This window comes from Chinchilla lanigera, unplaced genomic scaffold, assembly GCF_000276665.1.
Source record: "Chinchilla lanigera isolate Chin_1 unplaced genomic scaffold, ChiLan1.0 scaffold00068, whole genome shotgun sequence".
NCBI classification, from domain to species: domain Eukaryota; kingdom Metazoa; phylum Chordata; class Mammalia; order Rodentia; family Chinchillidae; genus Chinchilla; species Chinchilla lanigera.
In genome coordinates, this window is record NW_004955469.1 from 6,869,594 (window position 1) to 6,893,845 (window position 24,252).

General features: G+C 39.2%; 1 protein-coding gene across 5 annotated transcripts in view; it reads left to right on the plus strand.

Moving 5' to 3' along the window:
- Positions 1–22,994, plus strand: part of Ncoa1 (nuclear receptor coactivator 1) — a 215,808-nt gene extending 192,814 nt beyond the window's left edge. For 2 of the 5 annotated variants that reach the window (XM_005400388.2, XM_013522653.1), the window contains 5 exons: positions 3,034–3,436; positions 7,980–8,154; positions 13,119–13,302; positions 16,731–16,820; positions 21,043–22,994. In XM_005400388.2, coding sequence (XP_005400445.1) covers positions 3,034–3,436; positions 7,980–8,154; positions 13,119–13,302; positions 16,731–16,820; positions 21,043–21,213 — 1,023 coding nt within the window. In that variant the 3' untranslated portion in view covers positions 21,214–22,994. Of the gene's footprint in view, positions 1–3,033; positions 3,437–7,979; positions 8,155–13,118; positions 13,303–16,730; positions 16,821–20,900; positions 20,958–21,042 lie in introns of all 5 variants that reach the window. The other 3 variants (XM_005400391.2, XM_005400390.2, XM_005400389.2) reach the window with 3 other exon arrangements.
- The last annotated feature ends 1,258 nt before the right edge of the window (positions 22,995–24,252 follow it).

The following is a 24,252-nucleotide window of genomic DNA, read 5'->3' on the forward strand; positions in this document are numbered from 1 at the left end:
AAATTCACTGAGAGAGAAATTAGTGAAACAACATCTTCCACAGTAGCATCCAAAAAAAATGAAATATCTAGGGATCAATCTAACAAAGGAAGTAAAAGACCTTTATATTGAAAACTACAATACTCTGAAAAAGGAGACTGAAGAGGGTATCAGAAAATGGAAAGATATCCCTTGTACTTGGGTAGGAAGAACCAACATTGTGAAAACAGCCATACTCCCAAAATTGTTATACAGACTTAATGCAATCCTGATCAAAATACCAATAGCATATCTCACAGATTTAGAGAAAATAATTCTAAAACTCATTTGGAATCAGAAGAGACCTAGAATAGCCAAAAAAATTCTGGGCAATAAAGGCAAGGCAAAGGGCATCACAATCTCTGACTTGAAATTATACTACAAAGCTACTGTGATAAAAACAGCATGGTACTGGCAAAACAAAAAACTAGACCCAAGGACAATGGACAAATTAGAAGATGAAGAAACAACTCCAGACATACTCAGACACCTTATCTTTGACAAAAGTGCCAAACATGTTCATGGAAGAAAGTTAGCCTCTAATAAATGGTGCCCGAAAAACTGGCTTTGCGCATGCTGAAGATTAAAATTAGACTAGTATCTTTCACCATGCACTAAACTAAAATCAAAATGGATCAAAGACCTAAATATTAAAACAGAAACACTAAATCTGCTGGCAGAGAAATTAGGTAGAACTCTTGAAGACATTGGTGTATGCAGATACTTTATGACAAAACCTTGGTTGCACAGGAAATATAAAGAATCAACAACTGGGATCTCATCATATTAAAAAGCTTTTGCACAGCAAGAGAAAGCATCAGCAAAGTGAAGAGACGACCCACATGGTGGGAAAAAACTTTTGCCAGGTGTTTCTCAAAGGACTGCTATCTAGACTATATAAAAAACTCAAAACAAAAAAATTAGAACCCCCAAATTTAAAGACCCAATCAAAAAATGGGCATCTGAAATGAATAGACACTTCTCAAATGAAGGAGTAGAAATGGCAAGTAAATATACGGAAAAGCCAAGCGTGGTGATGCACACCTGTAATCCCAGCATCCAGGAGGCTGAGGCAGGAGGATCTTTGCAAGTTCAAGACCAGCCTGGGCTACAAAATAAGCTCAAGGCGAGCCTGAACTGCATAGTGAGACCCTGTCTCAAAAAAGCCACACACACACACACACACACACGCAAATATGTATTCAACATCACTGGCCATTTGAGAGATTCAAATTAAAACAAAGCTGAGATTCCATCTTTCTCCAGAAAGAATGCTGATTATCAAGAAAACAACCAGTAACAAATCCTGGCTTGTGGGGTAAAACAAACCCTTCTCCACTATTGGTGGGAATGTAGACTGATGCAACCACTGTAGAAATTAGTGTGGAGATTCCTCCAAAACTAAAACTAGAAGTTCCACAAGACCCAGCTATTTCACTTCTTGGTATCTTCCTGAAAGAATTAAAAGTGTTTTACCAAGCAATATATGCACACCCGTGTTTATAACAGCACAGCTTGTATAATAGCCAAATCTTGGAATCAGCCCAAGTGCCTATCAACTGGTAAATGGATTGGGAAGATGCAGATTTTTTTATATATATACAGTGGAGTGTTTGTTAGCCATAAAGGATAAGCTTGACAGATTTCTAGATAAACGGATGCACCAGGAGACCGTCCTCTTCAAGTGAAATAAATCAGACTCAGCTGCTTAAATACCTCATTGTTTCTCTGGCATGAGCAACCAAAAATGTAAATAAGAAGCAAAATGTATAGTAGATATTAGGAAATGGGGAGAAAATGTTCAAATGAGAAGGAGAACAGATGGGGGAGGGGAAAAGAACAAGACAAAAATAGAAGGGAAAACAATGAAAAGAAAGCTTTTGTAAATAAGGAGGGGTAGAGGGATTGAAGGGAAGGGAGAGGAATGGGGAAAAAAGTAGAAGCAAAATATACCATGTATAGGTACAAATTCCCTATGATGAATATTATCATTATGTATATCTAAAATGTACCAATAAAAAAAGTCATATTTTACTTTCTTCCAGATTGAACTATATCCAGTTGGTGAGTTTAATTGTAATAGAGTGTTTGTCATAATCAGCAGATTGGCATCTTCTGAAGAAGACTGTTGCCATGCCATGTTACTTTGCTCATTAAACCAAAAAGTGATGTTAACCTAATTTTACCCGTTCTTTCCTCATCTGTGATATCATAGCTATTTAGACAATTACCCTACTGCCTAGAGTGTTCTTGGGCTACAATAATGATATAAACAGCTGTTTCCCTTTCATTCTCTTTTGCTATTTTATTTCTAGTTAATTATTTTCTTTTTAAGTGATAATTTGTTAGGCGTTAGGTTTCAGGTTTCTGGTTCTTTTTAAATGATATTTGTAGGTATTTCTAATTGTAAATGTGATGCATGTTCACTGTAAATAATTTGGGAAATGTAGAAAAGTATAATGAAAATTAAAATAATTTATAATCACGTTTTACTTATTTAAATAAAGTAGCATAAATGATTTCAGTGAAAAAGTGGAGAAACTAAGTTTCTCAATACTAAAAACAATAAATTTTTTTGAAATGAAAAAATCTAACAATCTAATGTCAAATAGGATAGAGGTGATCAAGTATATTTTCTTTCACATCCTTATAGTTTTTATGTTTTTCTTAGCAGTTTTCTTGGCCTGTATTACAAAACTAATTAATATATACTCTCTGTAACTCTTCTCATTTTTTTTCCACTGTAATTGGTAATTTGCATTTAGCCACCTTTTTAGGTGGATATCATCTTAGTGTTTCTCAGCTACTTTTATCTGTGAAGTGTATTTAATTCATAATTCATTTTCTCTCTTGTTAGTATTACTTAAGAGGTTTTTGTTCCTTCTGTTTTAATTTGCCTTGTATAATGATAATTATTTTATTGCCCCAAGCTCTCAAGGTTTTTCCTATCAGCTTTCCAGTATGAATAATGACTATAATGATTTTAGTTAGTGAAGGGTTTTTCCTCTTTTGTAGCCACCCCTGAATGCTCAGATGTTGGCACAGCGTCAGCGGGAGTTGTACAGTCAGCAGCACCGACAGAGGCAGCTAATACAGCAGCAACGAGCCATGCTTATGAGACAGCAAAGCTTTGGGAACAACCTCCCTCCCTCATCTGGACTGCCAGTTCAAATGGGGAACCCCCGTCTTCCTCAGGGTGCTCCACAGCAATTCCCCTACCCACCAAACTATGGTACAAATCCAGGAACTCCACCTGCTTCTACCAGCCCATTTTCACAACTGGCAGCAAATCCTGAAGCATCCTTGGCCACCCGTAACAGCATGGTGAGCAGAGGCATGGCAGGAAACATGGGAGGACAGTTCGGCACTGGAATCAGTCCTCAGATGCAGCAGAATGTCTTCCAGTATCCAGGATCAGGTAGGAGGGGCACAATTGTGTGTTGGTTTTCTAAGTAACACACTTCGTTGTAATACACTCAAAGGCCTGTGCAGGGCTTGCTTCTGCACATTTCCACTGAGGCATTGTGCGTCAGAGGACAGACTCCAGGAGTAGAGTCAGGAGGTCCAGGCTCCACACTCAACTCTTGCCACTGAATGGTTGAATGGTTTGAGACTTCTCCCTCTTTGACAGCTGACATGATTAAGTTAAAGGATTTATAAGGACTTGTCTGACTCTAAAGTGTTTAACATTTTATATGCAAAATACATTCTCTTATTTTTTTACTTTCTCTCATGGAGCCCAGTGAGACCTAATTAAAGTTATCCCCAGACAATGAATTTTAGAGCATTAATTCAAAATTTGCATATAGTTTTTCTCCTTGTGCGATTTTTTTGATAGTTTACATAAGGATTATCAGTCTTACTGAAGTATCTCAGACTTTTCAGTGGTGTCACAACTTCTGACTGCTTAGGTGATAGCTTCCTCTGCAGTGAACATTCTGGTTTCCAAAAGTTTTTCGTTTTTAATTTTTGTTCTTTTCTTGTCCCTTGGTTTTTAAATTTCCTTTCTGTCATGTTGAGATTCCAATAAATAGTGACAGTTACAAAAATTTGTTTAATCAAACTTTTACACAACATTAATGACAAGTTGCTGAAAAAATGAAAATGAGCCTCTTCATTATATAAGTGAAAGAAGTATTAAAACAGCTTTAAAAATTTAATGAGAAGCACTGCTGCTTGACTTGCCCATATAGTACACCCATCTGTCATAAGTACCTAAATTGTTCTCCCAGACCAACTTTTTTGATTGACAAAAAATATTTTTCACAAAATAAGAATTTTTCTTTGAGAAAGTGAGCATTCATACTACAGACAAAACCCAGAAAATAAGTACAATAAAAAGTCATAGTTTCATCCATTTCTAAACTGAAATGAAATAGCTGTCCATTCTTCCATAAACTACTTCAAAGTAATATTGGAAAGAAATTGTTAGTTTTTTGGAGAGAATAACATTTAAAAATACTGTGTTTTTAACTTCTACTCTAAATTATAAATTTGCTCTAACACGAGTAGGATTCTGGTTAGGGAGCTTCAAGACCAGGCTTTGAGTTAGTACCAATTCAAATTCAGAAAAGTTGAAACATTTTGAAATTACGCCTTGTGAAACACACACATACACACACACACACACACACCAATTTATTGTAGTTTAAGGAAATTCAGATGTAGGGGTCTTTGGTATTTGTTAGTTTTATGCTTCTATTGCCAGTAAATTTGCCACACAAAAGTTCTAAAACATATATGTCCTAGCATGTTTCGGGAACATGAAGTTTGCATGAATTTAAGTTAGTAAACTTAAGTCCATAAGTCTAATTCAGCTCCACTATTTCTGTAAATAAGTTTTACTGGAACACAGCCATGCTCTCTATAGTTTATTATGTTCACATGCTTACTAGTTTATCCATGGCTGGCTTCACACAACAGAGTAGTTGTTACAGAAAACTTATGGCCTCCAAGACAAAAACTATTTACTATCTGGCTCTTAGCAGAAACATTTAATGATTCCCATGTTAATAACAGTAAAACCAAAGATATCTATGTTAGCTTTACTTTGCATTTTTCAGCTTATCATAGCCCTAAATTAAATGAAAGGACATGTAAGTAATAGGAATGGCAGAGTATGTGTTCTTATATTTTTGAAAACAGAAAATCTTTCTAGACTATCATGCCATGATGAATGCTTAGGAATAGAATTAAACATCAAAATGGCTTTATACAAGGTAATATTCATAATAAACATGAGGGAATTTATCTTTTAATATTATACCCACTTCATGGGTTCCTTGAAGCCCATCTAGTGATCCCTCTAATGTGAACTGAATAGACATGCTGTTCTATGTATTCCTCTCAGTGGTCTACTTCTGGGGCTGCAGGGACTTCTGCATGCTAATGCCTTCATTCTCTACCTCTGAACCAGATTTTTGGCTCATATGTGCAGCTGTACTGAACAGACATGCTTGCTTTTCCCCCCAGTACTCCAAACTTGTTCATAGCTAGATACAACACCTGTATTTCCCCTTCCCTCCACAGCTCAGCATTCCAGCTACAACAGACTTCCTAAGTTCTAAGAAAGCATACACCTTGGTTCCCTTTTACTTCTAGGCCCTTAGACTTCCTGTACCCACTTTATAAAATATTTTTCCTCTCCTCTGTCATTCCTGTTCCTTCCTCCTCTCAGATATATTTTCTCTGGAAATCCTATCCTGATAACCCAATCATAAACACTCACCACCACCACCCTCTATAATCACTTGCTAACCTAGCTTTCTTTTCAAATAACATGAATAACGAGTGATCATTTTAATCTTTGTTTTCTGTTTCTCCAGTGCTTAGCACAGTGATCTGTCAGTGAGTAGATGTTCAGTGTGTCTTTGAAGAGATAAGTGGATGGAAGTATGAATTCTGATTCTTTTTGCTGCTATCAGATGGCTCTGATCCTCCTGTATGGTCTAGTGGGGAGAGTTAACATAGTCTAGACAAAGAATTGTACTAGAAGAAACTAGACTTTGATTTGTAATAAAAAATATAATTAATCTTCAAATTTTTTAACTTATTACAATAAAAGAAACAAGATCTCTATCAAACTATCACCCCCAGCGTCAGACACACTTACCCCATTATTCTTACTGCTTTCTGAAGGAAAGATATTTTACAAAGTGAATTCAGGAAGTCTATTTAAAACAGCCTGAACTACATAGTGAGACTCTATCTCAAATAAAACCAGGGGCTGGGGATTTAGCTCAGTGGCACAGTGCTTGCCTGGCAAGCACGATGTCATGAGTTCGATTCCCGGTACCGGAAAAAAAAAAAAAATCAAATAAAACCAAAAAATTAAAAATAAAAATATAAAATAGCCCTAAAACCAAAATCAGTCTTTTAAAAAAACCATAGTGTCTGAAGTGGGAAAACATGCAGATGAAATAAACAACAGCATAAAATTTACAGAAGAAAAAAATAATGAATTTGAAGGAGTATAGCAATAAAAACTATCCAGAGATAGAAAACTATTCAGAAAGAAAGAAAACTGAAAAGCAGGCAGTTCACTCCAAATTGCCTATAATTCAGCGTAATCGCCATCAAAATTTCAGCATTGTTTTTCAGGAAAGTGATAAGCTTATCCTAAAATGGAGCCAGGCATGGTGGCACATGTCTGTAATCCCAGCCCTCAGGGAAGCTGAGGCAGGAGGATCGTTGCCAGTTTGAGGCCAGCCTAGAATACATAGTACGATCCTGTCTCCCCAAAAAAAAATTAATTAATTAATTAAATGTATTTGAAAGTGCAAAGGACCTTGAATAGCCAAAACAATTTTTCAAAAGAAGAATAAAGATGGATAGTTACCTGATTTTAAAAATTACCCTTGTCAGGCATGGTGGTGCACGCCTGTAATCCTAGCACTTGGGAGGCTGAGGCAGGAGGATTGTTGCAAGTTTGAGGCCAGCCTGGGCTACAAAGTGAGCACAAGGCCAGCCTGAACTGCACAGGGAGACCCTGTCTCAAAAAGACAGAAAAAAAAAAAATTACCTTTATTACTCAGGAGGCTAAAGCAGGAAGACTGACAAGAGTTTGAGACCAGATTGGCTACACAGTGAGTTCAAGGCCAGGCTGGACTACACAGTATCTCAAACAAATATTTTTTTAAATTTTTTAAATTAAAAAATACTTTAATTCTGCATTTACAGTGGATGAATTTCATGCTATGTAGATAATGTTTCAGTAAAGCTTTTTTAAAAAGAAAAACAGAAGACTGAAGTATAGACAACAAAACTTTCTATTTTTCATTCTCAAATATGAGTTTTTCTTACCTAATTGTTTCCCTTTTTAGGTTACTTTTATTACCCAAATAATCTAACACATGTGTTCATATGTTTTTACACCTAAAAATTCGTGTTAACAAAGTGACTGCCAGAGAACCTCTAACTTCATAATCCCATCAGCCTACTAAATGACATACACACCAGCACCTTGACAGTAGACTATTGTGATGAAACCAGAAGAACCATAATAGGATTGAAAAGAAGTGACACCCAAATTCCCAGAAAATCTGCCTATTGCCAGAAAAGACATGAACATTTCCCCTTTAGGAACCTATCCCTCCCCCTCATTTCTTTTATCCTGTTCATGTAATCTCCAGACCCCAAACAGGTCAAGAAGTTGGTTTGTGAGTTCATCTCCTTTCTCCTGTTGGCCTTTGCTGCTCAAAAAAAAAAAAAAAGAAAAGAAAATCATACATAGTCCTTCTAAGCAATCAATATCTCAGTAAATGGAAAGCATTCTTCCAAATTTGTGTGTTTATCTGTGTGTTTGTATAAGATATCCTGGCTTATTTTAAGAGACGTATTTTTTCCCTACTTTGTTGAAGAAGATATTTCTAAATATATTGTGAATCCTTTGAGTTTATTCTCATGTGGGGGTTAATAAGTCTACAGTGCATTCACATAAATTAATTTGTGTCAATTTTCAGGAATGGTTCCCCAAAGTGAGGCCAACTTTGCACCATCTCTGAGCCCGGGAAGCTCCATGGTGCCAATGCCAATTCCTCCTCCTCAGAGCTCTCTGCTCCAACAAACTCCGCCCACTTCCGGGTACCAGTCACCAGACATGAAGGCCTGGCAGCAAGGAGCAATGGGAAGCAACAAGTAAGGGGCAGTTTTTATATATGTGCATTCCTAATACTCTGCAGCATATAAATCTGAATAGATGATTATTGGCTACTTCCATTTGTGTAATGGAAGGACTGAACTTTGTTATCAACAAAGAAAAATAATAATTTTTAAATGTTTGAAGTATCAAGTCATTAAAGCAAATTTGTGTACTGATAGTACAGAGAAGTGGTGGAGTGGCCCACAGTCTTTTCATCCTATCTCCCGATGCACCTCAGGAATATAATTAACTCCCGTAAGTAGCAGAGCTTTCCTGGGACACATGTAGAAAGGGATTAAAGGTCTCTTTTTATGAGCTGGGCACTCTTAACTTACAATCCTTCCACCTCAGCAGGAGGGCAACGTAGAGAGACCCTGTCTCAAAATAAAAAGGGGTTTGAATGTAGGTCAGTGGTAGAGTACTTGCCTAACAGCAAGTGCAAGGCCCTGGGTTGATCCCCAGCACCACCAAAACAAAAAAGTCTTCATAAAAACATGTTTAAATCTTACAAATGTAAACTAAGGCTATTAAAATGTTAGAATTCAATAGAGCCTGAGTAGTGGGCCAATAGTGTGTTTGAAAGGTTTTAAAGTAACAACAAGAGATGTTAAGACTTATGGGTCATTCTGCTCTGTTTTAAAAATTTAGATTTTCATGTGGCTTCATCTTACCCATTTTGCTTAGAATTATCACACTGAAGTCTTTTTCTCCCAGATCCTGGCTGCTGAACTTTTCACACATCACTTGAGTTTTATAAGGATTTTAATTTGGTTGTGTCTTGGTTCTAATGACAGGGAAACCATTTAATCTGACAACATAATAAGTAAGGCAGCTAAAATTGAAAACATAAGGCCATATTCTCTTAAAGTTCATTGAAAGGTAAGAGAGGAAGTCTTTGTTAGAGAACTATGTAGCACTTAGCAGGGATGGTATATAAATTAGGCAGGAATGGAGTAGTCTTTGTAGCATACAAGAGGAATTTAGTCTCTAAAATGTTCTTATCCCTACCTCCTAAACTCACTTTTGATGTCCATAATTCCAGTTTCTTCCTTATAGCAACTCTCAACTCCCTGTCAGCTTTCCCTCTGCTGCTCTTGTATGTGGCAAAAACTCCCGAATAAAATCCAACTAAACCCCTGCCCCCTACCTCCACCTAAGTACTTTAGCACAACTCAGAGGGCTGGAGGTGTAGCTCAGGTGTAGAGTGCTTGCCTAGCATGCGCAAGGCACCGAGTTTGACTCCCCAGCCCCATAAAAGAAAAGAATGGATTGAAAAAACAGTCTTGCCTACAGGTCCCACTCACCTGTGTCTCTGCTCCCCTCTATAGTTCAGTTCCTTAAAAGTCTACAGTGTATCCACCCTCACTCCTCCCACTCCCATGTCAAACCAGTCAGGGGTTCATCTTTACCACTGCACCAAGATTGTTCTTGTCAGGTGGTCAATGTCCTGCACAGTGTCAGTGCAATGATTGTCAGTAACATCTGCTGTATTTGAGCATTTATCATTTCTTTTTTATTTCAGTTTTCTGTGAGGATAGGAATCAAATCAGGACCTTGTACATATTATGCAGGTGCTCTGCTGCTGAGCCGTGTCCCCTTCCCCATTTATCTTTGCAAGAATGGGTGTATTAAACCCAAGGCCTTCACACTGAGTTACAGACCTTTGTTATTTTTTGTTTTGAGACAGGGTCTCACTAAATTACTAAGTTTCCGAGGCTTGGCTTGAACTTGGAGTCCTCCTGCCTCAGCCTCTCACAGTAGGATTATAGGCACACAATATTTTACCTAGCTTCATTTATAATTTCTTGAAGCTCTTTCTTCATTTGGTTTCTTGGACAACTTTGTCTCTTGAAAGTTCACCCTACTTCTGAGTCTTTTTTGCAGGAGACTACCATTTGCTGGAGGTATTTCCTTGACCTGCAGAGTTCATTCTAGGACCTCTTTCCCATATCAGCTCATTCTCATGGTTACATCATCCAATCTTACCACTATAATTGTCTGTCTCTATGCCTGTTACTCCCAAAATTAAATCTGCAGCCCAACCAAATCCCAAGATACCGTGCAGTACCAGCTACCTCACTGACATCTCCATGTAGTTTAAAGGCGTCTCAAATCTAGCCCCCAAAAACCTCCCCCTAAAACCTGCTCCTCTTACTATTCCCTGTCTCCATGACAACTTTGTTCTTCTAATTGCTCAAAAGAAAAACGTTTTGTCTGTCTCTCACATCTCACATCAAATACATTACCAAATCATTTCACTTTCTTAGCATCGCTCCCCTCTTACCCATTCCACTTATCACATTGTAATGCAAGCCACCCTCGCTTTCTTCCTGTCTCCCTGCTTCCACCCTTTCTCCACCAAAGTTTAGTCTCGCGTGAGCCAGTGGTGCTCTGAAAGCAAGGGAGTTGTGTGTCAGCTCTGCATTCACAACTCTCCAGTACCCCCCAAATGACTCAGAATACAAAAGAGGGCCCTGAAAGCCCTGTGTCATCTTGCTCTTGGATACATGTCCGACATCATGCATGTTCTTACCACTCTTTCAGCCACATAGGCTTCTGTTTATTCTTCTGTTCTTCAAATGTGCTAAGTCCATTGCAAACTCAATACCTTTGCATTCTGCAGTCCCTCTGCTGGAATGTCTTCCCTTAGTGGCTGCACAGTTTGTTGTCTCACACTTCAAGTCTCTCCTTAAATTTCACCTTATTTGACATAGACATTAAATGTCACCATAATCAAGCTGGGTATGGTGGGACAAACCTGTAATCCCAGCACGCAGGAGGCCAAGGCAGAAGGATCACCACAAATTCAAGGCAACCCTGGGCTATATAATGAGTTCAAGGCCAGCCTGGACTCTACATAGTGAGACCCTGTCTCAATAAAAAACAAAACAAAACAAAAATGTTACTTAATCATATTTCATGGACCATCATTTCTGAAACAATACCATTCTCTGTCCTTGATGCCTCCTTCTCATTCTTTATTTTTCCCTACTTCCAACTCACTTCTTGAATGGTATGAAATACCACAGAAAACATGAGTAAACAGCTCCTGCTGCAAATAACCAAGAGTATAGTTGGTGACAGGGAAGGTCAGAGAGAAGCAATATGAACCAGTCAGAACCATAAAGTGGACTGATGTAAGGTTCAGAGATGGTATAATGTGGTTCTTTTCCATTGTCTGTCTGATAGCAAGAGAAAGAAATCCTGGAACTGGGCATTGTTTCTATGTAACACTCATCTGAAAGGAGAGTCCTAATACTAGAGTTTAAAAGGCCAAGACATCCTGTGTACCCTTCTGTTTCTCAGACTTATTTCACTGGAACTCTTTCTTCCTTAATACCTGCTACAGAACCTGCTCTAGGCCAGAGTCTTCATCTTTCTCCCTCCTCCCCATGTTTAGAGATTACCACTTACCTGGTACTACCCTGAGAAAACTGTCACTTCCACAAGGCAGACAGGAGCACAGTGTGAGGGTGAGGCCCTGTGGACACTGAGCTTGAGGGTCCACTAAGCCCGGTGTCCCTTCCCAGTGAGTGACTTAGGCTGCAGAGGACTTGGTCTTCTTTCCCTGATGGAAGAAACAAAAATGGAACTAGAGACTTTAGGTAATATAGGGTCCCAGATATAAACTTAAAAGGAAATGAAGCCCTAAACTTTTTATCAACAACTCTGACATCACTCCAGTCCGTGCATTAACTTGTACAGCCCTTCTCTTCATGGTGATCATTTATGTGTCAGTTGACAAATGAGCATTATCTAAGGCACAAATGTTCTCATTAGAAAATGAGTGCATTGATAGGGTTTTTCTTACCATTGGTTGTGGGACCACTGCCCCAGAAGCATACATTACTGTGCAGACGTGGATGGTCGGCTCATTCACTCTTGAGCTTTACCAGGCATATTGTTTCTGTGAGCACTTCTGTTAAAATTACTTGGGAAAAAATTTGCTGCTTGTCTTCAGACTTGATGAATAGACTGTTTCTTGGCCTGTTAATTTCAGTCTGATTACCTTAATGTACTGGCAGCTGTAAATGTCAGTACATCCTGTTTACCATTTGAGAGCTAACAAGGAATAAACAAGCCATGATGAGGAAAATCATTTTTGGAATCAAAATCTCCAGAATTAACAGTTGCTTTATAATCATAGCTTAGGTATTGTTTCATAAGATCTTATGAAGGATAAAATTCATATCATTTTCCTCTAGGTGTATATATTTGTATCCTGAGAATTTTCAGGGTTCAAATACAAAATTGCAAGTTGAACTAGTTTAAATATGTTCCATACTATTCTACCTACTAATACACATTGATTTAATATTTGAGGCTGGGCATGATGGCACTTGTCTGTAATCCCAGCACTTGGGAAGCTGAAACAGGAGGATTGCCATGAGCTTGAGGCCAGCCTAGGTACATAGTGAGTTCAAGGTCAGCCTGAACTACATAGTGAGACTCTTTCAATATACAAAAAAAAAAAAAAACAAATGAAAAAAATCATAATTGCCTTTGTATTTTGCTTCCTAGAAAAGACATGAGGCTACCTATATACGGGCCTAAGGAGATAATTGTAACTTAAAATGAGCTCTTTTCAGATTTAAACCCACTGGGCAGAGTTCAAATGTATCTTTTTTGTTTTTGTTTTGTTTTTGTCTTTTTGAGATAGGGTCTCACTGCGTAGTTCAGCCTGGCCTTGAACTCACTGTGTAGCACAGGCTGGCCTTGAACTCAAGGTGATCGTCCTGTCTCAGCCTTCCAATTTCTGGGATTACAGGCATGTGCCACCACACCTGGCTCAAAATGTATCTGAATTATATTTAGTCCTGGTATATTATAATGAAATACAGTTTTACATGTAACTTAAGAATGTATAATATTTCACTTGGCACTGTATTAATTTAAAAGAGAGTCCAGTCACAGTATCCATGACCAGTGAATGTAATCAGCATTGTTTTTGAGTTAACAGTGTGTTCAGTCAAGCTGTCCAGAACCAGCCCACACCCGCACCACCAGGAGTGTACAACAATATGAGCATCACCGTGTCGATGGCAGGTGGAAACACAAATGTTCAGAACATGAACCCAATGATGGGCCAGATGCAGATGAGCTCTTTGCAGATGCCAGGAATGAACACTGTGTGCCCTGAGCAGGTGAGTGGCACAGCTGCGTGCTTGCCACACAGCACTCACACACCACTGTCACTGTCTCGAGGAAAGTTCTGTATGTTGTCAATTATTCACCAGGAATAACTGTGCTTCTCTGTTCGTTCCCACTGTCTTTTGCAAATTGATGGCCCAAGATATATACAGTGGAAATTTTGGCAGACTTTATAAATAAGTTTTAGGTTTTTTTGGCTTTTTGGTTTTTGGTTTTTGTTTTTTGTGCCAGGAATCAAACTCAGGATCTCATGTTTGCCAGGCAGGCAGTGTGCCACTGAGCTATATTCCCTGCTAAATAAAATTTTTAGTCTCATGAAATTTTAGCATTTTTGATGTGCTATAAAATGTTATGCACAATGGCTTGAATATTAGCGCATTTTCTTCATTTCTCTTTTAATTTAACAAGTATTTATTCATTACTTGCTATCTACAAAGATAGCTCTGTGGAACATACCTAGTAACATGTTGAGGAAACACAACATGAACAGTGGATTGATAATAGAACAAAATAATTGTGTAAGAAGTAAACTCCCATAGGACCATGCATCTTTATGTCAAAGGAAAGGTATATACAGTTGACTACTGAGTAATTAAAAGCAAAGGGCCTGGTCAGGAAAAGCGTCATGGAAAAGTTGCCTTCAAAAAGAGAACTAAAAGCCAGGTATGATGGAACACACTGTAATCCCAGCAGTTTAAGAAGCTGAGGCAAGGGGCTGGGGATTTAGCTCAGTGGCAAAAGCGCTTGCCTAGCAAGCGCAAGGTCGTGAGTTCGGTTCCTGGTACCGGAGAAAAACCAAAAAAAAAAAAAAAAGAAGCTGAGGCAAAAAGATCACAAATTTGAAGCCAGCCTGGGCAACTTAAGTGAGACACTGTCAAAATTTTAAAATAAATAAAAAGGATGGGGTTATAGTTCATTTCATTGTGAAGGTGCAGAGATTCAATCCCCAGTACCACAAGATGAAGAAAGACAGACAGACAGACAGAGGAGAGAAAGAGAGACATTCGAGAAAAACACATTCGAGATTGGTTATCACAGGATAAGCTAGACAGAAATACAGGTCGAAAAGCCTAAAGAATGTTAAAGGGTTATTTATATCATGTTTAGAGTGGAATTTGTGTGACAAGATGTTAGGGGATGTTGCATGCCACCTAAGTATTTAGAGTTACCTTGGAGCCTCCTGCAGATTTTAAGAATGATGAAATTCAAAGTAATGTTTAAGAAGATTATTGCAGTAACTCCCTATAGTTGCTATTATTATACAGATCAGCAACCATAAAACAGACTGTGGTGACCAGGCTATTGCTATACAGCCATAATTTATATCAAATCTTCAAAATATATAAACACTAATTACTTTTGTGTAGAAATCATTTTTTATTGTTGTTTTGTTTTGTTTTTGGAACCAGGGATTGAACCCAGTGTCTTCACATTGATCTGTCCCCAAATTTATTTTGAGACAGGGTCTTGCTGCATTACCCAGGCTGGGCTCGAACTTGTGATACTCTTACCTAAGCCTCCCAGCGTTCTGGGATTGCAGGCATGCATTGCCCTGCTCGATAGTTTGGTTGGTTGGTTTTGGTTTAGGGGATGGTTTGCAGTCCCCATGTAGTTATTACTTCCAGTTTTCTTTATTTCTTTGTATGTTTTCAGATTTCTATCTCGTATCATTTTCCTTCTGCCTGAAGGCTTTCCTCCCCCTGTCCCCTTTTTAGAACTGGGGGTTGAATACAGAGCCTTCTCACTAAACTGCATCCCCAGCCCCCCGCCCCTTTTGTGTATTTTGAGACAGAGTCTCACTAAGTCACTAAGTTGCCAAGGCTGGATCTGACCCTGCTATCCTCTTGCCTGAATCTCCCAGAGTGCTGGGATTCCAGGAGTGCACCACTGTGCCTGGCTCCTTTGATGTTCTTTATAGTGTAGATGTGATGATGACTTTCAGTTTTCGTTTGTTCTTTCCCCTGAATTCTAGGTTGGCAATTTTAGTTCTCAGTATTTTAAAGATCTTCTATTGCAGCATTCTGATGAGATACCTGCTGTCATTTTTTCCTTGTTGCTGTGTACGTGGTTGATTTTTTTCCTCCTCTCTGGGTGATTTTAAATTTTTTTCTTTATAATTTGTTTTAAACAGTTTGATTATAATATACTCTGGTGTGATTTTCTTTGTTCTTGGAGTTCACTAAGCTCCTAGATTCGTGGGTATATAATGTTCATTCAGTTTGGAAGTGTTGGCAGTTACTCCTCAGACACTGTGTTCTGCCTCCTTCAGAGGCTCCAGTTGTTCAGGCAGGAGACCCCTGGAAGTTGCTCTGCTGAGTCTTTGGTGCGGGGATTGAGCTGTTGTGATTATGATAGGCTCGATAGCCTTATTTATCACTTCTACCATTTGAATCATTTGGGGGTTGAATTTAATTGATTTTCTTTTACATTATAGATCATATTTTTCTCTTCCTTATATACCTGGTAATTGTTATTGGATGCCAGACCTGTGACATTGACCTTTTTTTTTTTTTTAACTAGAAGTATTCCTGACTCTTCTTCTGGGAAATGGTTAGGTTACTTGGAGACAATTTAATGCTTTCAAGTCTTGCTTTTTGTTTGGTGAGACAGAAGCAATATTTATTCTAGGGCTAACTTTGCTTTGCTACTGAGGCAGAATCATTCTAGTACCCTACCTGATACTGTATGAGTTGTGACACTATTGGGCCTAAGACCTAGTCCTAGTCCAACGTGGTCTTTGAGAATTATTCCATTTGTCTGTTCAAGTGACACTTTCCTGCACTGTGAGCTGATCAGTACTGGGGTAGAGGGTCTCTGCACATCTCCAGCACTTGCACTTGGAGCTTCTGTCTACTCTGATATTCTGAGTGCAAGATTGCCAGCCTGTGTGGACTGGGAGTTTGCTACAGCAGGGACTCCTCAATTATTTCCCAACTCTTAGGAATCAGTGTCCCTTACCACCTTTGTCCAGTTTCTGGAGTGCCTTTGTTTCATATATTTTGTCCATTTTTAAGTGAATCCAGACTAGTATGACCCCTATTACTGAATCTTAACTGAAGTAGCAGTCTTTCGTTAATTAACTCTTGGGGAGGATCAACTTTTTACTAAAGTATCATGTATAAGAATATCCAAAGAGTATACACCTCAGTGAATTTTCACAAACTGAATACACCTGAATAACCACCATCCAGATTAAGAAACAATGTCACCAGCTGCCCGGAAGTTCTCCCTATGTTCCCTGTACACTCTCCACACTCACAGGGGGACCTGGGGATTTACATCAATGTAGTAAATTGCCGAGCTTTTTGTTTTTCCTGCCCTCCTATTACTTTACTGTCAGTTACACTGTTTTTCATTGAAGAGTTTGTTCTTCACCTTAAATAACTAACTTGTAATTTGGTCTCCTGTTCACTTTTCATAGATAAATGACCCAGCACTGAGACACACAGGCCTCTACTGCAACCAGCTGTCATCCACTGACCTTCTCAAAACAGAAGCAGACGGAACCCAGGTCAGTAAGAAACTTCTAAGTCCGGAGCTGTCAGATACAGCCCTATGGTGGGCTTTTGTAGCTTTGTGATCAAGAGCTTGACCGTGAGGGATCAGATCTTCGTGTACAGTCTCTTCTTAGCTATGTCATTGTGAGCTTAGCTCCGAACTTCTGAGTTGCTGTATGAGCACAGAACTAATAAGATGTCTGCTTACAGGACTGTTGAGAGAATGCAATGAGATGAGCTTCCAGAAGATTTACCTCAGTGCTCAGCAAGGATAATAGAATCACCAAAGTGGCCACTAATTGTTATTTTATAAATAAATAGGCTAAAACTCATTTTAGTCAAAACACCTCAAACAAAATCTCAGTAAATTCATACTAAGAGTGTCTGCTATGTACTCTGCCTCTTTAGAAGTATGTTTTTGAGCAGCGCAAATAGCAAAGTGACCACTGTCCTCTGTTAACCTAAACTTAGAAATTGGGGGCAAGGGGTAATTCACTTTTATCTCTTTGGTTTAGTCTTTAGTCTCTTAAAAATATTTTTAACACAGGCATTATGCTACAAAGGAGATAGAAATACACTTACCTTTCTTGACCTTTGGGTGAACTGTGGGGAGAAGAAAAAAAAACTTTCATTGTGAAATATATGATTTTCCAGGCACTGTGCTAGGCATTGTATGCTTTATCTTCTTTCAGCTTGACTGTAACCTATGAAGGAGGTAGTACCCTTTTTCATAACAGATAAAGAAACTGAACCCGAGGAAGTTTAATTGCATGCACCATTCACAAAGCTAGAAAGAAGAGGAGCTGAGATTCAGACTCGGTTTTTACTAACCCCGAAATCCTTGCTATTGCTGCCATGCTACATAGGGCCTGTAGCAATATGAACATGTAGATATGTGCACATAGCCTAAGAGGGCAAACTCAAATTGCTGAACTACTCAGAGAGTATTTACACAGGAAATGGACTGAATTGAGCCTTGAAGCAGAGTTCAAGTGAAGGAGAAAGGTGTGGTGATTGGAGGTCAGGTAAGAATGGATTTGGAAGCAGAAGGCGTAGAGACAGGGAAATGATAGTATCTTAGCATAGTCTGGGGCACCAAATTCACTGAAGGTGAAATTGCTACAGTAGATGGAAGTGAATTCCCAGACTGGATGTTAAACTAAGGGATCCGGATTTAATCCTACAGCAGAGCCATCCCAGGGAGACGCTGGTTCACACATTGTCTCAGGATAGAGGCAGTGAAGAAGGACTCACAGGGCAGCTGGTTCCAAAGGAGGAAGTAGGTTAGGAAGCTGTGTCCAGAGTCTGAGCTTTAGGAAATGGCACATAAGTTTCATGGGGTCAAGAGAACGTTTTGTGATGGCGTAGCACAGACAGTCTGTCTCACACTCATGAAGACATGAGCTAGGCAGCACTACAAGTCACTTACAGCAAGAAACAACCAACTGTTAAAGTTCTGGAGGTCTAAGACAATATTTGAATGGAAGTAAAAGCTATGCTGGAAAATCTTCAGAGGCTAGTGCTTAGTTCTCACCTGTGCTCCTCCCCTGGTGGATCTTAAACCTTTCATATCAAGCTTCGCCCATCTATGAGAGTGTGGCAGCATAACAAGTCTGGAGTCTAGTCTACAGGTAAACAATTCAAAATGGCTGAAATGCCGTGCACCACCTGTAATCGCAGAACTCAGGAGGCTGAGGCAGGAGAATCGCTGCGAGTTCCAGGCCAGCCTGAGCTATAAAGGGAAACTCTGTCTCAGAAAAACAGGCTGAAATGTGTTTGAGAGTTCGATTTAGTCTTCTCATGTTTTTTAACTTCAAAAATAGACTATTTAAAATTTTATTTAAAGATGTAGAATTCACTCTCTAGTTTGTTTTATCATACCTTTCTTTATCGAGAATGATTTTAAATATTTGTGAACAAAATCACCTCAGGCTCTGCCCTAATATTTCATATTTAGAAATATGTAAACATGGAACTTCATATGTACTGTATGGATTTAAAAGTCAGTGCCTAGAGCTGGAGATATAGCTCAGTATTAGAGTCCTGCCTAGCATGCATGAGGCCCTAAGTTCGATCCCCAGCACTAGAGGGTGGGAGTGCCCCCAAAAGCACTGTGGCTTATGCTCATGTGAAGTTTCAGGGGGCAGAATCTTCTTTCTGTTATAGCCCATCGTGACATCGCTATTTGCTCCTGTGTTTTTATATTTGCCAAACAGAAGCTGGGGATACATTAGATAGAAATATAGAGACAGATATCCAGATAAAGAGAAGAAAAAAACGAGGAGGGGAGGACTGGAAGAGGGGCAGCTGTGTTGGAAAGTGAGGATGGAGGGGTAGGGAGGAGCCCGATGGAAGAAAGAAGAGGAAAAGAATGCAGAAGAAAGAAGCAAGAGGAGGGCCTGGCAGAGGGTTATGGACTGGGGTGAGAGGTGGGCCCTGGTGAGCTCTGAAGGAAAGAGCAACAGAGCACAGCGTGGGGCGGGCACAGAGGCTGTGGGAGCACGGACTTGGAGAATCAGCCTGCTTTACACACACACACACACACACACACACACACACACAAGAGAGAGAGAGAGAGAGAGAGAGAGAGAGAGAGAGAGAGAGGCAGACCAAGGAAGAGGAAAACAAATGGGAGCAGGTGGAAGCAAGAAGCAAAATCCGGAAACTAAGTAAAGAAGAAGATGAGGAGAAAAACGATGCCAGTCTAATGAGGCACTAAGAAATTGAGCCCAGGGGCTGTCTCCCTTAACTGTCAGGGAGTAGCCTTGAAATATAAATGCATTATATAACAGACCATGTGCTAGCCAGGCATGGCGGCACACACCTGTAACCCCAGTACTCAGGAGGCTGAGGCAGGAGGATCACCATGAGTTGGAGGCCAGCCTGGGCTACATAGAGAGTTCAAGGTCAGTCTGAACTGCATAGCAAGACTTTGTCTCAAAAAAGAAACAAAAAACAAAACAACAAAAAAAGACATTTAAGATTTGGCCAAAAAGAGTTAATACAAAACACCTTTTTTTCTTTTGTTCTTTTTTTCTTTTTTCTTTTTGATCTTTTTGAGACAGGGTCTCACTATGCAGTGCAGGCTGGCCTTTAACTTACTTTGTAGCCCAAGCTAGCCCCAAACCCACAGCAATCCTCCTGCCTCACCCTTCCAAGTGCTGGGATTACGGGCTTGTGCCACTATGCCTCGAGAAAACAATTTTTGTTCTATTTAGGATAGAAGAGTTTTCAGAAAAGTTGCATGTAATTGGTATGCATTAGTGATGAATTCAGAACAATCACTAATCTAAAGTACTTCATGATCCTATTGAACATGAGGCACAAGTGTCCGAAAAGTTTGAGACATTTAGATGCAGATGCCTTAGGAAGGCATTTCCTTTTGTGGTCTGGAATATTTAAAAGTGTGATGTTGGCCTTAATTCTATAAAAAGACTGGTTGGTAAAGACTAACTTCTGACTTTGTTTTCCCAATAGAAAATGTTAGAACTGTGCATCTTTAGACATCTTTCAGGAATACATGTAATCCTACTGAAAGTAAAGGGAAAATTCACACTGTTTTCAGCTAATAGATTTACTGTTATTTTTAGCTCAAGTGTTTAAGCGGATATCTAGCTGGAACAAAGTTAAATATACCATTGTTTTATTGATATTTTGCTGTAATTCTAAAGCCAGTATGTGAAGGAGTGATGTGATAATATATGTAGATACTATCTAAAACTTCTGGACATTAACCTTAGTAATGCTGATGTCCTACTACTGAGTTGTGGTCATTTTATTTTGATATTACTGGGTTACAGTCCTTAATTTCTCAATGACATCATAAAGACTTTTTCTCCTAACTAAAGTCATCTGTAGAATGCTATTTTAAACTAATTTTCCAACTAGCATGTTATTTTTTAAAACCCAACACTGGATACCCAGACTGTGAAACTGGTTTTTCCAAACCTTGGCAATATTAGCAGTGACGCTCAACTTTCAGTATTGATGGCAACCCTGTAGGAGGCTTGACCATTCCAATTTTGATTTTATTTTTAAAGTGTGAACTTTCCAGAACCCTGAGCAAAATGAGTGCAGCGATTTTCTTTTTGTAGGACAAGAAGACAGAAGAGTTCTTCTCTGTGGTGACTACAGACTAGAGGAATGCTCTAGTGAGTTTCCACTTCAAGTAGTACCCACTCATAAGCCGGGGGGGCAGACCCTTCTGTCTAAACACATCTTTTATTTGTGTTCCAGCAGGTGCAACAGGTTCAGGTGTTTGCCGACGTCCAGTGTACAGTGAATCTTGTAGGCGGGGACCCTTACCTGAACCAGCCTGGTCCACTGGGATCTCAAAAACCCACGCCAGGACCACAGACCCCCCAGGCCCAGCAGAAGAGCCTCCTTCAGCAGCTACTGACTGAATAACCACTTTTAAAGGAATGTGAAATTTAAATAATAGACATACAGAGATATACAAATATATTATATATTTTTCTGAGATTTTTGATATCTCATTCTGCAGCCATTCTTCAGGTCGTAGCATTTGGAGCAAAAAACAAAAACAAAAAAAAAGTTCACTTTTGTTGGGAGATTGAAAGATGTTTTTGTTTCTTTCTTTGTAAAAGCCTTGGATATTGGGGAAAAAAATGACAAGGCAGAACAGTTGGACAATCTGTTTCTTGAGCGCCAAATTTAATTATTCTTATTTTTGTAATCAGTTATTGGCTTCTTATCTGGATGAAGGCTTTTGGAGGAGAACCAAAATGGCGAGTTCTAAGGGGAAGACGAAACTCTGCCTTGCCGGCTCAGTCCTGACCCTGCCCAGGAAGGAGGGCCCTGCGGGGCTTTGTGTCGTCCACCAAAGGCTGTCACGTTCCTCGAAACCCAGTAGCCCTCTGGGCCCAGCCCCAGGAGCTTGTGTGTACAATCAGCCTCTTCAAGCAATTCTGTATCTGTTGGCTTCAAGAGACTATTTTGCCTCCACATATGCACCCCTTCTCCTTTTTGAAAAGATGGATTTAAACCAAGATGCCTCCAGGAGAGAGGAAGAAATGAGTATATTCATAAAGGAATCCAAAAAAAAATCAGTTTGGGGGAAAATGCAATAATTTTTGATGAGATGGGTGAAGGACAAGAAGTGAGTTCTGTCAATTATTGTAGATAAAATTTTCTGATTGAATCTTGAGGGGAGGGAAGACAGCTATTCTTTCTGCTTTTATTGTATTAACAGGTGAGGTAGCTAAAGTTATTTAAAATAAAATTAAATTTATGATCCAAGTAGCTTATTTTTCCCTTAATCTTACTGTAAATACATTTGATTTCTTGTAGAAATTGATTTTCTTCTGTTTAATTTGATGTTTTTATTATCACACTTGATTTTTCTAAATTTGTGTGTGAAATTTAACATTGGTTGAATTGCAGTTCCATTTGGCTAGTAATATTTCATTATTAGTAACTGTGACACCATGTGTGGATTTACTTTGGGGTTCATGCCAGAGTGGCACTGCCAGAAAGAGCCATTCCAGCTGAGCTGCAGCGTGCTGCCCCAGAGTGTCTGTGCTCACCCGACCAGAAGTTCGCGGGCTGCTTGTACAGAGGGAAATTAGTGCTCAAGGAAAATCTGCTTCTTTTCTTAGATTGACTTTGGGAATTTGAATTTCCATCAGCGCAAATATAAATTTCTCTATCCTGCTCTGAGGCTAATTGGTATCATGTTTTCCCTTTATGTCTTATCACTCTGGCACATCCCATCTCATCCTGGCCTCTGAGAAAAGAGCCAGCAAACTGACTTTCTAGTTCTAGACGTTCCACTGCAGGCCAGGAAAGCTTGAGAAAGGCACTATAGAAGAAGCAAAGGTAAATCCCTGCCACTCACCTTTTTCTGCATCCCTGGGCCTGTAAACGATGACAACACTGACCTTCTGCACCAGCTACCTCTGCTTGCACAGCAGAGAAAAGGCCATGAGAACCAATGTGGACAAGGAACATGGACTCAGACTTCAAGGAAGAAGCCATTTCCCCAGGTCCTTCTTTCTGCATCTCACCACCCCTAGTTACAGATAACTCCACTGAACAGCATCTATTCAGAAACTACACCGAATAGAAAAATTGGTGGAAGGGCTCACATGGGTAGCAACTATGACAGAGAAATAGGACACTCAGTTATAAACATTCTCTCTTAGTTTAAAAAAAAAAAAAAAAAAAAATGCATCCCTGATTTCATTCATTTCCAGCTTGAAAGCCCAGCCATATTACTCTAGTCCCTACAGAACTGCTCTAGGAGGTCATTTCCATTTTGTTTGTGATATTTAGACCTGCAGACTTCAGGAAGTTCACCTTTAACTTCAGCATTCCAGATGAAGTTTCCTGACTCAGTGCTTTTGCATAAAGAACTAAAGAGAAAATTGGTAAGGAAAATTGGAGATGCTAACATCCTCCCCTGTCCCAGCTGCACCTTAAAATATGCATGTCACCTTCAAGGTTTTATAATTGCACTGTTTGTTTTATGTATATGTACAGATTAAAATTATTGCTACATTTGAGGAAAATAAAATTGCTTGCTTCTATGTAATTTCTGTCATTCCACAGGAAATTCACTTTTCTAGCTACTGAATAGATTTTGTTTAACAACCTCATGGGTTGACTCTTTGTTTACAGAGAAGAAATGAAACCCACAGTCTTCATGAATTATCAAAACCCAGAATGACTAACAAATAATGAAAGGATAATAAAAGAAAGGATACCTAAAGCCAGAGATCCTCAAATTCTCCCTAATATGAACAACCCAGTGAAATTTGAGATCAAAGTGAAGTTGTGATAGAGGTGTTGAGGAAATGCTAACTTGACCATCTGTCTAACAAATAAACACTCTGGCTCTTGTGTATCTGGGGCCAGATCTGGCGAAACCAGCACTTCATAGCCACAAGATACCAGATCTCTCTTGATTCTTAGTTTTTTATACAACATTTATTGATATAGATGTTGACATTTACTTGAGGATGTTCCCTCAAAGTGATAATGCATTTTATAAAAGTTAGGCCCTGTTTCTTGTTTGTTAGACCCTATTTCTTGCAGCCAAAATTCACCAACAGTTGACTACGTGGGGCCAGGTTAAGACCAGTAAGCAAGTGTGATTCTAGAGGGAAACAAGAGGGCCTGTTTCCCACACATGTTCCCACACATAAATACACACACGACTTGGTAGCTGTTGTCTGAAATCTTATTTATGGGACAACATCTTTCCCACAGTTTAGATAAGATCAAAGTGATGTCTTCTCTTGCATGGGCTAAACACGGATTTAAAGTTACCCTAACGTAGGAGTACAGATCAACAAACAATCAAGGAACAAATGAGGTTAGAATAAGGAATCTTTACCTTCTTTGTGATTTTTGCCTGTTAGGTTGTATTCCTAAAGACCTTGGAAACTGTCTGTTAGGCCCTGACAAAGACAAAGACAGGACAAC